The 17034-nt window shown below is 34.8% G+C and overlaps 1 protein-coding gene across 1 annotated transcript in view; it reads right to left on the reverse strand.

Annotated features, from left to right (window-relative positions):
- The window catches only part of tbx15 (T-box transcription factor 15), a 54686-nt gene that overhangs the window by 13571 nt on the left and 24081 nt on the right, over nt 1-17034 (reverse strand). Inside the window, exons 4-6 of the mRNA XM_061970534.2 lie at nt 11285-11456; nt 3069-3236; nt 2924-2988 (exon numbers count right to left, since the gene is read on the reverse strand). Coding sequence (XP_061826518.2) covers nt 2924-2988; nt 3069-3236; nt 11285-11456 — 405 coding nt within the window. The remainder of the gene's footprint in view (nt 1-2923; nt 2989-3068; nt 3237-11284; nt 11457-17034) is intronic.

Here is a 17034-nt window from a genome sequence, read left to right on the forward strand (position 1 = left end):
TTGCGCCGTTTAAAGTGGCCCGCCACGTCGTTTAAGGTGTCCCATCCCAGCGTTTAAGGTGTCCCATCACGCCGTTTAAGGTGGCTCGCCACGTCGTTCAAGGTGTCCCATCGCGGCGTTTAATGTGGCCTGCCGCGCTGTTTAAGATGTCCCATTGCACCGTTTAAATTAGACCGCCACGGTGTTTAAGGTGTCCCATCACGCTGTTTAAGGTGTCCCATCACGCCGTTTAAGGTATCCCATCACGCCGTTTAAGGTGTCCCATCACGGCTTTTTAATTTGGCCCGCTGCACTGTTTAAGATGTCCCATTGCGCCGCTTATAGTGGCCCGCCACATCGTTTAAGGTGTCCCATCACGGCGTTTAAGCTGGCCCGCCACACTGTTTAAGGTGTCCCATCACGCCGTTTGATGTGGCCCACTACGTCCATTAAGGTGTCCCTTTGCGCTGTTTAATGTGGCCCGCCACGTCGTTTAAGGTGTCCCATCACAACAATTAAAGTGGCCCGCCACACTGTTTAAGGTGTCCCATTGCGCCGTTTATTGTGGCCTGCCACGGCGTTTAAGGTGGCTCGCCACGTTTTTTAAGGTGTCCCATCACAGCGTTTTATGTGGCCCGCCGCACTGTTTAAGATGTCCCATTGCGCCGTTTAAAGTGACCTGCCATGTCGTTTGAACTGACACATCACGCCGTTTAATGTGGCTCGCCACGTCGTTTAAGGTGTCCCATCACAACAATTAATGTGGCCCGCCACACTGTTTAAGGTGTCCCATTGCGCCGTTTAAGGTGGCCCGCCATATCGTTTAAGGTGTCCCATCACGGCGTTTAAGGTGGCCCGCCGCACTGTTTAAGATGTCCCATTGTGCTGTTTAAAGTGACCCGCCACGTCGTTTGAACTGACCCATCACGCCGTTTAATGTGGTTCGCCACGTCGTTTAAGGTGTCCCATCACAACAATTATTGTGGCCCGCCACACTGTTTAAGGTGTCCCATTGCGCCGTTTAAGGTGGCCCGCCACAGCGTTTAAGGTGGCTCGCCACGTCGTTTAAGGTGTCCCGCCGCACTGTTTAAGATGTCCCTTTGCGCTGTTTAAAGTGACCCGCCACGTCGTTTAAAGTGGCCCGCCACATCGTTTTACGGTGTCTCATCACGGCGTTTAAGGTGTCCCATCACGGCGTTTAAGGTGTTCCATCACGCCGTTTAAGGTTACCCGCCAAGTGGTTTAAAGTGACCCGCCACGTCGTTTAAACTGACACATCACGCCGTTTAATGTGGCTCACCACGTCGTTTAAGGTGTCCCATCACAACAATTAATGTGGCCCGCCACACTGTTTAAGGTGTCCCATTGCGCCGTTTAAGGTGGCCCGCCACAGCGTTTAAGGTGGCTCGCCACGTCGTTTAAGGTGTCCCATCACGGCGTTTAATGTGGCCCGCCGCACTGTTTAAGATGTCCCATTGCGCCGTTTAAAGTGACCCCGCCACGTCGTTTAAAGTGGCCCGCCACATCGTTTTACGGTGTCTCATCACGGCGTTTAAGGTGTCCCATCACGGCGTTTAAGGTGTTCCATCACACCGTTTAAGGTGACCCGCCACATTGTTTAAAGTGTCCCATTACGCCGTTTAATGTGGCTCGCCACGTCGTTTAAGGTGTCCCGCCACACTGTTTAAGGTGTCCCATTGTGCCGTTTAATGTGGCCCGCCACGGCGTTTAAGGTGGCTCGCCACGTTTTTTAAGGTGTCCCATCACAGTGTTTTATGTGGCCCGCCGCAATGTTTAAGATGTCCCATTGCGCCGTTTAAAGTGACCTGCCACATCGTTTAAACTGACCCGCCACATCGTTTAAACTGACCCAGCACGCCGTTTAATGTGGTTCGTCACGTCGTTTAAGGTGTCCCAGCACAACAATTAAGGTGGCCCGCCACAGCGTTTAAGGTTGCCCGCCACGTCGTTTAAGGTGTCCCATCATGGCGTTTAATGTGGCCCGCCGCACTGTTTAAGATGTCCCATTGCGCCGTTTAATGTGACCCGCCACATCATTTTACGGTGTCTCATCACGGCGTTTAAGGTGTCCCATCACGGCGTTTAAGGTGTTCCATCACGCCGTTTAAGGTGACCCGCCACGTGGTTTAAAGTGACCCGCCACATGGTTTAAGGTGTCCCATCAAGTCGTTTAATGTGTCCCATCACGCCATTTAATGTGGCCCGCCACGTGGTTTATGGTGGCTCCCCCACATGGTTTAATGTGGCCCCCCAACATCGTTTAAGGTGGCCCGCCACATGGTTTATTGTGGCCCCCCCACATAGTTGAAGGTGGCCCTCTACATCGTTTATAGTGGCCCACAACATTGATTAAGGTGTCCCAGCACGTTGTTTAAGGTGTCCCGCTACATGGTTTAAAGTGGCCTGCCCAAGCGTTTGTTTCCTACCACATCATTCAAGGTGGCTCCCCACATGGTTTAAGAGGCCCCCCTACATTGTTTAAAGTCACCCACCATATCGTTTAGGTGGCTCGCCATTCCATTCAAGGTGTCCTGTTATGTCTTTAAATGTGGTCTGCCACAATATCTAAGGTGTCCTGCCACTTCGTTTAATGTGGCCCACCAAATTGTATACTGTGGTTGACCACATCTTTTAAGGTAACCCTCCAAATTGTTTAATCTTTTAAAGTGCTTTCTGGCTAAATGTATTCGTTCTGTTAACTTTGACAGACAAAAGTACTTCATACAACTTCATAGCTTTCACTTGAATAATATCCCATCATGCAATGGGATCTTGGTTCTCAGAAAATAAATACTTCTTATTTCAAACAAGTTATCCATGTAAGTACTATTAAAGCTATTAAAAGATAACATTTCAGGCCAAAGTGATCTCATTTCATATCGTTGATATCGTGTAGAGTTCAAAGCATCGTGTCATGACGTACCGGTTCCTGCCAGAGTCCCGAAACCCTTTGGCAAAGGGGTTGCGGTCGATCTTGAGTCTGGTGATCTGTAAGAGAAAGAAGCCCAGACATGACTCGCGGGTTTTCGGACTGGACCGGGTCCGTTGCCGGGAACCATGCGGCTCACCTGCTGGTTCTGGTAGGCGGTGACGGTGGTGAAGACGGTCTCGGGGAAGCTGAAGGTCTTGACGCCCTCGCCGCCGGGCACCGGTTTGTTGGGCGACAGCTCGCTGCTGAAGTCCTTCCTGATGACGTGGACGCGAGGCTGGTACTTGTGCATGGAGTGCAGGATGACCTGGGGGTGGTGGGGGACAAAAACTGATAAGACGTGTCGCATCGAAGGCCACATTTACAATTTTCAATGCCAACGTAAGTAAAGTAAGGCTCTGCTTTTCCCAAAAAAAATGCGTTAGCTTGATGCTAATATACATTGGCTTTGTTATTGACGCGCTACTGATTAGCATTAGCGATTTCACATGGCGATTTCAACACGTCCAATTTTTTTATGAGAACTACAACTAAGAAACACGTTACAATCAAGCATCTGGTGTGTAATAAATACAATACTTACAGTATTAACAATTTTTTGAATATTTGCATACTGTCACATTTAAAATGTAACTAATAAAAAACAGAAAACGTTACAGTTTCTGTTCATTAATGAGGGAGACTTGGTTGAAAAGATTAGATGTACCCCGCCTTCCGCCCGATTGTAGCTGAGATAGGCTCCAGCGCCCCCCGCGACCCCGAAGGGAATAAGCGGTAGGAAATGGATGGATTTTTATCGGCTTTTCATGGTTTTATTCAATATGATTACGAATATAAAGCTTGTTTTTTCCTAAAAAATGTACATTAGTAAAAATAAATAAATAAAATGGAAAAAAAAAAGGATGTTCTTAAAATATTTTTTTAAATGAAGCACATAAAAATGTACCATATTTAAACATTTATAATGAAAATGAAATAAATGAAAATTTATTTTATTACACAAATACATACAATGCAATATATAAAAATGTATGTTATTACAAAAATATAAATAAAATGAAATAAAATGTTTCATTAAAAAATAAATAAAATGAAATAAAAAAAATTTATGTTATTAAAAAAGATTTAAAATAAAATAAAAATGTGTTTTATCAAAAAATAAATAAAAATGTTTCATTAAAAAAAATTAAATTAAAAAAGGTATGTTATTAAAAGATAAATCAAATGAAATAAATGAAAATGTATGTTATTAAAATATTTTTAAAATGAAATAAATAAAAATGTAACTTATCGAAACAGATCAAATGAAATAAATAAAAATAAATTTTATCAAAAAAATTAATTAGAAAGTATGTTATTAAAAATATAAAATTAAGTAAATAATGTATATTTTTATGAAAATAAAATGAAATAAATAATGTATGTTAATAAAAAGATAAGTAAAATGAAATAAATACAAACCTACTTTTTTTTTAATTAAGATAAAATGAACTAATTAAAAATACACATTTAAAAAAAATACAATGAATATAAAAGAGAAAATGTACATTACAAAATAAATGTACATTTATATTACAAAGTGTGCGATCTCAGGGCCGATTTAGCCGATTTTAATGATGTTGCAGTTCGGCCATGACGGACAGACAAATGACAGCAGGCACCGAAGAGCCTGCTGAACGGCGGCCATCTTTCCAAAAAAAAGTGGCACAAGGGTCCTCGCAGCTCTAACGAGGACGTGGACGAAAACAACGACGATGACGAGGCAGCAGCCAGACGCCAGCTGATTGTTGTTCACACTTAGCGCGCTAACATAAGCCGTGCTTTCCCGCTCATGTTGGCCTACTTTCATCATCACAAGCGTGTCGTTGGCGCACACGACGCAGCGCGTAGCGGACCACGTGTATCAACGTGTGCGTCAGAACAAAACAGTAATGCTGTGCAACGTTTCCATTCGACCCATACATTTTTAGACCTTTCAGCTGGCTCGCAGCATCCAAAGTACATCTTTTTGATTTTTTCATGCGCCGCAGACTTTTACGAGCTTCTTTTTCTCTCCAAAAGTAACTAACGACTCCCAGCCACTTCCCCCCCGAAAAAGTACAAGAATAATAATCACTTGAAAGCGCTGGCAAAGGTTCTCTAGAACGCGCTAATGAAAAGCATGCTAGCCCTGGTAACTAACGACAAACATCTTGCAACAACGCCATGGCAACGCCTTCAAAGTGGCTCAAGTGCATACCAAAAGCAACAGGTGGCGCTGCAAGCAATAAAAGGCAGAGCTTGCCAGCCAATCAGAAGGCAGAGGAAAAGTGTGTTCAGGAAAGGCAGTGCACAATATTAAGTTGCAATTAAGAGTTTACAAATCAATAAAAAAAACATTTATTTTCATCATAAATTATGTCAATGAACACAATTGCTTTGCTTGAAAAATATGACACTTTTAAACTGCTCATATAATTCAAATTACAGTAAATAAAAACATGAGTTAATTGGGTTTTAGCAGCATAAATATCTAAAATACTAAAAAAAAGATTGTATTGTATTAAGTCAGATACATTTTGTTTAGATTTTACAGCATTTTTAATCAATGTTTTTTTTGTTTGTTTTTTTACAAAAATGTATAGACTACCAAACACCAACAATAATACAAATAACTCAAAACTGTTTTTATTTTATTTATTTATTAGATTTAATGTTTACAAAAATTGTATAGCACACATTGAACACAAAAACAAAATATTGTATTAGCTTTTATTAGATTTTATATCAATATGGGCTGTTTTTTCCAAACTTTTAAAACGCAGCGAGCACAAACTACAACATGAATAACCAAAACAAAACAATGTTTATTTAGAAGTAATTTGTTCACGTTTTTTCTGTCAATATGTAAAACTAATTTTAAAAGTAAAAAAAAAGTTATCATATTTTTTATTTTATTTTACAACATTAAATTAGATTTAGTAAATGTTTTTTTATCAGTTTGTTTTTTGTTTGTTTTTACCGAGATTTAGAGACAATCAAACACCAACAATAATACAAGTAACCCCCCCAAAAATGTAATTATTTAATTAGATTTAATTAAAAAAAATTATCAAAATGTTTATTTTTACAAACATTTTATAGGACACCTTGAACACAAAAACAAAACGTTTTATTAGATTTTATTCGATTTTCTATCAATATGGGCTGTTTTTTCCAAACTTTTATAACGCAGCGAGCACAAACAACAACATAAATAACTAAAAACAACGTTTATTTAGAAGTAATTTGTTCACATTTTCTTCCGTCAATATATAAAACTAATTTTAAAACTAAAAATAAAGTTATCATATTTAATTTAACTACATTACATTTGCTTTAATAAACGTTTTTTTCTTCAGTTTGTTTATAATTTGTTTTTTTTTACAAATATCTATAGACAATCAAACACCAACAATAATACAAATAAGCCAACAATGTTTTTACTTGAATTAATTATTGGAATTAATTTTTACAAAAAATTCTATAGCACACATTGAACACAAAAACAAAACATTGAATTAGATTTGATTAGAATTTCTATCAATATGGGCTGTTTTTTCCAAACCTTTAAAATGCAGTGAGCAAAAACTACAACATAAATAACAAAAACAAAACAACGTTTATTTAAAAGTAATTTATTCTTTTTTTTTCCGTCAATATGTAAAACTAATTTAAAAACTCAAATTTTTTTAAATCATATTTAATTTAATTTTACTAAGTTAAATTAGATGTAATACATGTTTTTTAATCAGTTTGTTTATTTATTTATTTTTTTACAAAGATTTATAGACAATCAAACACCAACAATAATACAAATAATCAAAAATATATATATAATTATTTAATTAGATTTAATTTTAAAAAAAGTTATCAAAATGTTTATTATTTTTACAAAAATGTTATAGCACACATTGAACACAAAAACAAAATATTTTATTAGATTTTATTAGATTTTCTATCAATATGGGTTGTTGTTTTTTACAAACTTTTAAAACGGAGCAAGCACAAACAACAACAAAAAATAACCAAAACAAAAAAACGTTTATTTAGCTATAATTTAATCAGATTTTTTCTATCAATATGTAAAACACATTTCAAAACCGAACACAATATTGTATCACTTTTGATTTCATTGTATTTTATTACATTCAGTTAGATTTAATGAATATGTTTCCATCAATTTGTTTATATATTTTTTTACAAAGTTATATTGCACAGCAAACACCCAAACAAAACTTAATTCAGATTTAATTAAAATAAATGTTTCTATCAATAGTTTTTTAATACAAAGATTTATAGACAATCAAATAGAATACAAATAGCCAAAAACAAAACAAAATGTAATTAGAATTATTTTAATTGTGTTTAGTTAATTTAATTATTATAATTAAATTAAATTATTGTTTTATATTTTTTTTAAACATTTAATTAATTTAAACTAATTAAATTATTTATTGCATTTTTTATTACTTTATTTATATTTAATTGAATTAGTTTACATCTTTTTTCCATCAACTTATTATTTTTTTTTTGTTAAAAAAAGTTTTACAGAACAAAACCAAATTTAATCTAATTAAATTAAATTGTATTTGTTTGTCTGTGTGGGGAATTAAATGAATGCACAAAAACCTCACTATCTATGCAAAAAAAAAACAATAAAACAAAACATTTGGTTTGCATGTCACAAAGTATGAAATACAAATAAAACACAAAAGAAATAGTTAAAAATAATGATAATAGAAGATGAATGAAAGTGAAATAAAGACAAAAAGTTTTCCAAGAGTTCCAAAAAAAACCTCCTGCTTTTATTTCCTGTCTACAAAAAAGGCCAAAAGCCAAACAAAATATAATGATATATTATTAAAAAGAAGTGTTGGCAACTTGTTGTTAAACGTTCAGACTTTGGGCTGTTGAACTTTATATAGAAATAATTAACGATGAAGAGGAGAAAAGCTTCAACTGCAATCAAATCCACATTTTCTTTAAGTCACTTCCTGCTATAAATGTTTTATAGTCCAACAAAACAACATAAAATCTCCTTTTACAGCATAAAACCAGCGCTAGAATTATGCTGAGGAAGTTAGCATTGACACTTTCACAAATAATAGACTGTTTTCACGCTAAATGTGTAAAAATACAAATAAAAACATATACTTGTTTCTGGAGCCGACATTAGTCATTTTATTGGAACTAAAAAGCAGGGCTGGTCACGCCCAGTAAAACTAATAAAAGAGTAAAAAATGAAATGTCACAGCTAAACTAGCAAACATGCTAACATTAGCAGATATCTACATAGGTCTGTAGATAGCGTGGCGTCTACAACAGTTCCACGAATCAAACGTACGTGTTTTTGAAAACTTTTAAGACGATTACATCTACGGAAAATGACGCTAACTTACGTGTGACAAAGTAGTCTTCAGTGATGCTAATGTACGTGTTTGCACATCGTAATTACAATCTTCAGTGAAGAAAATATACATGTCTGAGTATGCAAATACGATCTCCACGCAACAAATGTACATGTTTTTGTGAACTTCAAAGACAAATACGTCTACGATAAATCACGCTGTCACGTGTTTTTGCAAACATCAAAGATAAATACGTCTACGAAGAAACACGCTAATTTGTGTGTTCTCGTAAACATTAAAGACAAATACATCTATGATGAATGATGCCAACTCCCGTGTTTTCGTAAACATCAAAGACAACTACTTGTACATCTGCAAAAAATTTCGCTAACTTATGTGTTTTCGTAAACATCAAAGACGATTAAATCTACGATGAATGATGCTAACTTATTTGTTTTTTTAAAACATCAAAGACAAATACATCTATGATGAATGACGCCAACTTATGTTTTCGTAAACAAAAAAGACAACTACTGCGAAGAACTACGCTAACTTAGGTGTTTTCGTAAACATCAGAGACAATTAATCTACGATGAATGACGCTAACTTACATCAATCAATCAATCAATCAATCTAAGTTTACTTATATAGCCCTTAATCACAAATGACAAAAGACAGCTACGATAAATCACGCTAACTTACTTGTTTTCATAAACATCAGAGACAAATACATCTACGAAGAATGACCCTAAGTTACGTGTTTTGGTAAACATCAAAAACAGACATCTACGATGAATGACGCTAACTAAAGGGTTTTAGTAGAAATAAAAGACAAATACATATACGAAGAATGACGCTAAGTTACGTGTTTTCGTAAACATCAAAGACAAAGACATCTACGATAAATCACGCTAACTTACGTGTTTTCGTAAACATCAAAGACAAATACATCTACGATAAATCACGCTACGTGTTTTTGAAAACATGAAAGAGTAATACATCTATGATGAATGACGCTAACTTATGTGTTTTCGTAAACATCAAAGACAATTAAATGAATGATGCTAACTTATTTGTTTTTTAAACATCCAGGACAAATACATCTTTGATGAATGATGCCAACTTATGTTTTCGTAAACGTAAAACAACTACTGCGAAGAATTACGCTAACGTATGTGTTTTCGTAAACATCAGAGACAATTAATCTACGATGAATGACGCTAACTTACATCAATTAATCAATCAATCTAAGTTTGCTTATATAGCCCTTAATCACAAATGTCTCAAAGGGCTGCACTAGCCACAATGACATCCAAACTTACGTGTTTTTGTAAACATCAAAGACAGATACATCTATGATGAATGACACTAAGTGCTGAGAAAAATTACGCTAAGTTATGTTTTTGTAAACATCAGAGACAATTAATCTACGATGAATGACGCTAACTTACATCAATCAATCAATCTAAGTTTACTTATATAGCCCTTAATCACAAATGACAAAAGACATCTACGATAAATCACGTTAACTTACGTGTTTTCATAAACATCAGAGACAAAGACATCTACGATGAATGACACTATCTAAAGGGTTTTCGTACAAATCAAAGACAAATACATCTACGAAGAATGACGCTAAGTTACGTGTTTTCGTGAACATCAAAGACAAAGACATTTACGATGAATGACGCTAACTAAAGCGTTTTCGTACAAATCAAAGACAAATACATCTACGAAGAATGACGCTAAGTTACGTGTTTTCATAAAAATCAAAGACAAAGACATCTACGACAAATCACACTAACTTACGTGTTTTCGTAAACATCAAAGACAAATACATCTACGATAAATCTCGCTACGTGTTTTTGTAAACATGAAAGAGTACCGCATTTTTCGGACTATAAATTGCAGGGTTTTTTTCATAGTTTGGCCTGGGGGTGCGACTTATACTCAGGAGCGACTTATGTGTGAAATTATTAACACATTACCGTAAAATATCAAATAACATTATTTATCTCATTCACGTAAGAGACTAGACGTATAAGATTTCATGGGATTTAGCGATTAGGAGTGACAGATTGTTTGGTAAACGTATAGCATGTTCTATATGTTATAGTTATTTGAATGACTCTTACCATAATATGCTACGTTAACATACCAGGCACGTTCTCAGTTGGTTATTTATGCCTCATATAACGTACACTTATTCAGCCTGTTGTTCACTATTCTTTATTTATTTTAAATTGCCTTTCAAATGTCGATTCTTTGTGTTGGGTTTTATCAAATAAATTTCCCCCAAAAATGCAACTTATACTCCAGTGCGACTTATATATGTTTTTTTTCCTTCTTTATTATGCATTTTCGGACGGTGCGACTTATACCCCGGAGCGACTTATAATCCGAAAAATACGGTAATACATCTACGATGAATGATGCTAACTTATGTGTTTTCGTAAACATCAAAGACAATTAAATCTACGATGAATGACGCGAACGCACGTGTTTTTGTAAACATAAAAAAACAATTACGTTTATGATGAATAATCCAAAACATTATAGACAATTTAGTCTTCAGTGATGCTAATGTACGTGTTTGCATAAACACCGTAATTACTATCTTCAGTGACGACAACACACGTTTGTAGTGATTTAATTGGAGCTAAAAGCAGGGCTCAGTAAAGTTAATACAAGCAAGGTAAGCGATTAGAAGATGCTAACAGTAGCTAGCAAAGCGTTCAACCTCAGTATAACACTGCCCCCTATTGATGTGGAGTTCACTATCGTCTTTTCTGACCTTGGCAAAATATAATGTCACAGATAAACTAGCGATGCTAAAATTAGCAGGTAGCTCGATATGTCGGCAGACAGCGTGGCGTCCCTCAAAGTTGACCCCCTGTAGGCCCCCGCTTTCGAATATTGACACGCTTTTTAAACATTTGCGTGAGTTTGAATAATATTTATTTTTGGCAGAAGTCGTTTTCCTTACGTGTCCTTGGTCGTCCAGCTCGTTGTTGGTGAGCTTGAGCTTGTCGAAGTTGACCACCTGCCTCATCCACGTGTCCCCCGACGCCAGCGAGTCCGGGTGGATGTAGACGCGCGGCGGCACGGGCGAGTCGGCGTTCCCCGCCACCATCCACTTGGAGCTGTGGTACACGTACCTTCAGGACAAAACAACAAGCTTAGCGTCAACGGGACAACCCAAAGTCACCTTTAGTCGATGTCCTCGTCAAATTACACCCCTAAAACGAGCCTTGTTTACTTTTAAAGATCTAAGTGTTAAGCTAGCTCACTGTTAACTTTGTTTTACGATTTCAAAAACCTACTCTAAGTTAAATCGTTAGCCTTGAAAGGCAGTATTAGTGACGTTAGCTAACATTTCTAGTGATCCAATGCTAATATTGGCTCAGAATGGGTCATTTGTATATTTACTTACATTTCAAGCCACAAATTGTACCTCAGAAATGTTTTTATAAAACAAATTAACACAATACAAATGCTTCATTTGCTAACATTTTTTCTGCTAACTCCGAGTACTTCATGAAATCTGATAAACATTTAATTACACACATTTTGTTTTGTGACGTCTTGTTTACAATGGATCGTAGCATGAATGCTACATTAGCTAACATTTCAGGCCACAAATTTTATCTCAGAAATGTTTTTATTACAATAGACTAACACAACACGAATGCTACATTTGCTAACATTCTTTTCAGCTAACTCCTGAGTCTTTCATAAAATGTTTAATTACACACATTTTTGTTTTAGTGGGGTCTTGTTTACAATGGATCGTAGCCTAAATGCTATATTTGCTAATATTTCAAGCCACAAGTTGTATCTCAGAAATGTTTTATTAAAACAGACTAACACAACATGAATGCTACTTTTGCTAACATTCTTTTCGGTTAACTCCCGAATATTTCATGAAATGTGAACGTTTAATTATACACGTTTTGTGGCGTCTTGTTAACAATGGATGGTAGCATGAATTTGCTAACATTTCCATTCCAACAGAAGGACATAGCAGGCGTGTTTATTGTCGTCACTTTTCTTGCTCACTTCGTCGTGTGGCTAAAATGTAGCTAACAATATTAATAATAATAATAATAATAATACAACTCCGACTCCTGGAATGCTACATGAGCTAGCTGCTGTAGTAGCACTGACGCAGAGTGTTTGCTAACAAGAATTGACAGTTTCCAGCTGCTGTATAATTCCCCCCCCCCCACAGATAATCGTCGTGAATTTGTGTCGATTTGTGTGAAAAGTGACAAATGTGTGGCGGCGCAGAAACAGAAACTTTCTCACATGAAGTTGAAAGCAAGGACGATGATTTAAACACACAAGCTATTAATTAGCCAGCGCTAACAGCTTTACAACACATTATGAGCGTCTATTTATTCTCTTAGGGACATTTTTTTCTCACAACTATTACTGCCTTCTTATTTTAGGTAGCGGGATAAAACACACTTATTTTCCTGTTTTTTTGTTGTTGTTTTCATAGCAACTTTTAGCGTTTCAAACTGTTGTAATGTGTACACTTGTCACAATAAGGGCGTTTTGTGAGCAAAAATAAACATTTAACCACCTGTTGCAGATTTTTTTGTTTTAACCCTTTGCTAAAATAACCCAGGGGCAAAGTGACATATGACCTTTAAACACACGCACACACACTTTTATTATTTTTCAAACGCGTTTATTATATTATTGCATTATTGTATGTAGACAGTATATATTTGCTTATTTTATTTCATCTTATTTGCTTTTGTTATAACATAGTTGTGATAATATAATTTTTATTTTATCACATTTATCATATTCTCACATATACTGTAAATATGGCTATTTTATATCATACAATTGTATTCTGTTAGCATCTATGATCGTCAATATATTTTAATTATTAACTACTAGACTTATTATTTACATATTGTATTTTTGACACTTTTCGGGACTTTAAAAAAAAAATGTAAATATTACTTTTGCAAATGTAATTTTTTTTAGTTTCTTAAAACTCAATGATATTACATAAAAATACACTATAATACGTAACATTTCAAATATTTGTATACTGTCACATTTCAAACGTAATTTTAAGAAACAATTTGTAATGTTTTAATAATAATATAAACAATATCTTGAAAATAATTACATTAAATTATACTAAAATAATTATTTCAATAACATGTTCTATTTTATTCTATACCAATAAGATTTTTATTAACATATTTTCAAAGTTTTCTTTTTATCTGCTAAATCAAACGACAGGTTTCCTTTACTTTGCGACTTGAACCTTGAATCTTATTTGCTTTTGTTATCATAATATAATTATTTTATTATATTGTATTCTATACAATTTATTTACATTTCTTAAAACTCAATAATACTGCATAAAATATGTCATATAAAAAATACATAATACACCAAACCCACATTTAGAATATTTGTAAACTGTCACATTTAAAACTTCATTTTGAAAATGTAAATATAATATTTTAATAAGAATATATATAATATTATAAAAATTATAACATTAAAATTGATTAAAATAGTTGTTTTAATGACATTTCTATTTTATTCTATTAATTTATTTTATTTTATTCTATACAGTTTATTTACATTTCTTTAAACTCAATAATACTACATAAACATATGTGATATAATAACTACACAATACACCAAACACACATTTAGAATATTTGTATGCTGTCACACTTACAACTTCATTTTTAAAAATAAATATAATATTTTAATAATAATATAAACAATATTATTAAAATTATAGCATTAAATTATATTACAATAGTTATTTTAATGACATTTTCTATTTTTTTTTTTTTTAATTCTATACAATTTATTTACATTTCTTAAAACTCAATTGTATTGCATAAAATATGTAATATAATAAATACATAATACACCAAACCCACATTAGGAATATTTGTAAACTGTCACATTTAAAGCTTAATTTAAAAAAATTCAATATAATATTTTAATAATACTAAACAATAATGTAACAATTATAACATTACATTTATTAAAATAGTTATTTTAATTACATTTTATATTTTATTATACTATTTTTGTATTCTATTTTATTCTACACAATTTTTTTACTATTCTAAAAACTCAATATTATTGCATAAAATATGTAATATAATAATTACATAGTACACCAAACCCACATTTAGAATATCGTCACTTTTAAAACTTAATTTTTTTAATTCAAATATAATATTGTATTAATATAATAATAATAATAACATTAAATTATATTAAAATAATTATTTTATTGACATTTTCTTTTTAATTTAAAAATAATTACGATTTTAATTACCATATTTTCCAAGTTTCTTTTTATCAGCTCAACCAAAAACGACATTTAAAGCAGTTTTCCGAGTTCAATTTATTGCTGTGGTTCACGAACGCGGAGCCACGTCGCTTCTTTGGTGACCATCACTTGAACCACTAGAGGGCGCCTTTGTTTTCAGCGCTCGCGTCAACGCCCTTCCACATCCACTGCATTTATCGTACATCTCCTTTGCTAGCGCGCGGCGTGTGGGGGCCACCTTGGCGACGAAAAGTGGAATGAAACGCAAACGCGGTTAGCGTCTCTGAGAAGATGACGCGAGTTCCAGCCGGGCCGTATATTTCCTGGCAAATTAACGGCTGAGGCGTGTCGGCGACTCCTTTAAATAGTCCACCGCTGTCAACGCGTTTAATTGTTAGCATCAAGCACAAGAGAAACTGCATTGGGGTTCGGAGAAAGACGCTGACTCGTTACAAAAAGGTTTAACCTTCCCACGCAAGGTCTGTCAGTGCCACGTTGACACCGGGCGGCCGAGTAGCAATCCGATCTTTTGCGTCTGCTACGTAACTAGCGTGAAAACAAAGAGGCCGCGCAGGAAACGACGTAAACAACAATGGCCGACATCTTTCTACTTCTTTTTGTACTTTTTCTCCTTTATTTCTTTGTTTGGTGACGTTTGTTGCATGACTGTGGAGTAAAGCGATTTTTTTTGACTGACACTAAGGGCTTCAGTAATGCTAACGTACGTGTTTGCGTAAACATCAAAGACAATTATGTTTACGATGAACAATCCTAACTTACATATTTTTGTAAACATTACAGTGATGTACGTGTTTGAGTAAACATCGTAGTTACTATCTTCAGTGACGATATTATACATGTCTGTGTACGCACGGACGATTTCCACGTGGCAGACGTACGTGTTTTCGTAAACATCGATGACGACAAAATACGTTTGTGTACGAATGGAAGATTTCCAAGTAGCAGACATACGTGTTTTTGTAAACATCAGTGACGATATTATACACGTCTGTGTACGCATGGAACATTTCCACGTAGCAGACGTACGTGTTTGCGTAAACATCAAAGACAATTACGTTTACGATGAACGATCCTAACTTACATATTTTTGTAAACATTACAGTGATGTACGTGTTTGAGTAAACATCGTAGTTACTATCTTCAGTGACGATATTATACATGTCTGTGTACGCACGGACGATTTCTACGTAGCAGACGTACGTGTTTTCGTAAGCATCGGTGACGACAATATACGTTTGTGTACGAATGGAAGATTTCCACCTACCAGACGTAAGTGTTTTCGTAAACATCAGTGACGATATTATACATGTCTGTGTACGTACGGAAGATTTCCACGTAGCAGACGTACGTGTTTGCGTAAGCATCAAAGACAATTCTATTTACGATGAACGATCCTAACTTACGTATTTTTGTAAACATTACATTGATGTACGTGTTTGAGTAGACATTGTAATTACGATCTTCAGTGACAATATTATACATGGCTGTGTACGAACGGACAATTTCTACGTAGCAGGGGTACATGTTTTCGTAAACATCGTTGACGACAATATACGTTTGTGTACGTATGGAAGATTTCCACGTAACAGATGTACGCGTTTTCCCAAACATCAAAGACAATTACATTTACGATGAATGATCCAAACTTACATATTTTTGTAAACATTACAGTTTAGTCTTCAGTAATGCTAATGTACATGTTTGAGTAAACATCGTAATTACTATCTTCAGTGACAACAATATACATGTCTGTGTATGCATGAAAGATTTCTACGTAGCAGATGCACGTATTTTCGTAAACATCAAACACAATTACATTTACGATGAATGATCCTGACTTACATATTTTTGTAAACATTACATGTTAGTCTTTTTGAAAACATCACAGACATTTACATTTACGCTAAATGACGCTAACGTACGTGTTTTCGTAAACATCAAAGACAATTACATCTACAATGAATGACGCTTATGTACGGGTTTTCAGAAACATCAAAGACAATTTAATATACAATGAATGACGCTAACATAAGTGTGTTTATGCATATCAAAGGCAGTTACTTTTACGATGAATGAAACAAACGTACATATTGTCTGTACATCAGACAATTTAATCTTTAGTGATTGTTTGTTTGCAGAAACATCGGCTTACTGTCTGTAATGATTCTCACGTATTGACTTCGAAAGCTTGGACGATTCTAATGAAGCTAACGTACGGTTCGTGTTTTCTTAAAAATCAAAGACAACTGAATACGATGAATGACGCTAACATACGTGTTTTTGTGAACATCAAAGGCAGTTACATTTATGATGAATGAAGCAAATGTCCATATTTACGTGAACATCACAGACAATTTAGTCTATAGTGATGCTGATGTGAGTTT

The sequence above is a fragment of the Nerophis lumbriciformis genome, linkage group LG13 (genome assembly GCF_033978685.3).
Source record: "Nerophis lumbriciformis linkage group LG13, RoL_Nlum_v2.1, whole genome shotgun sequence".
NCBI classification, from domain to species: domain Eukaryota; kingdom Metazoa; phylum Chordata; class Actinopteri; order Syngnathiformes; family Syngnathidae; genus Nerophis; species Nerophis lumbriciformis.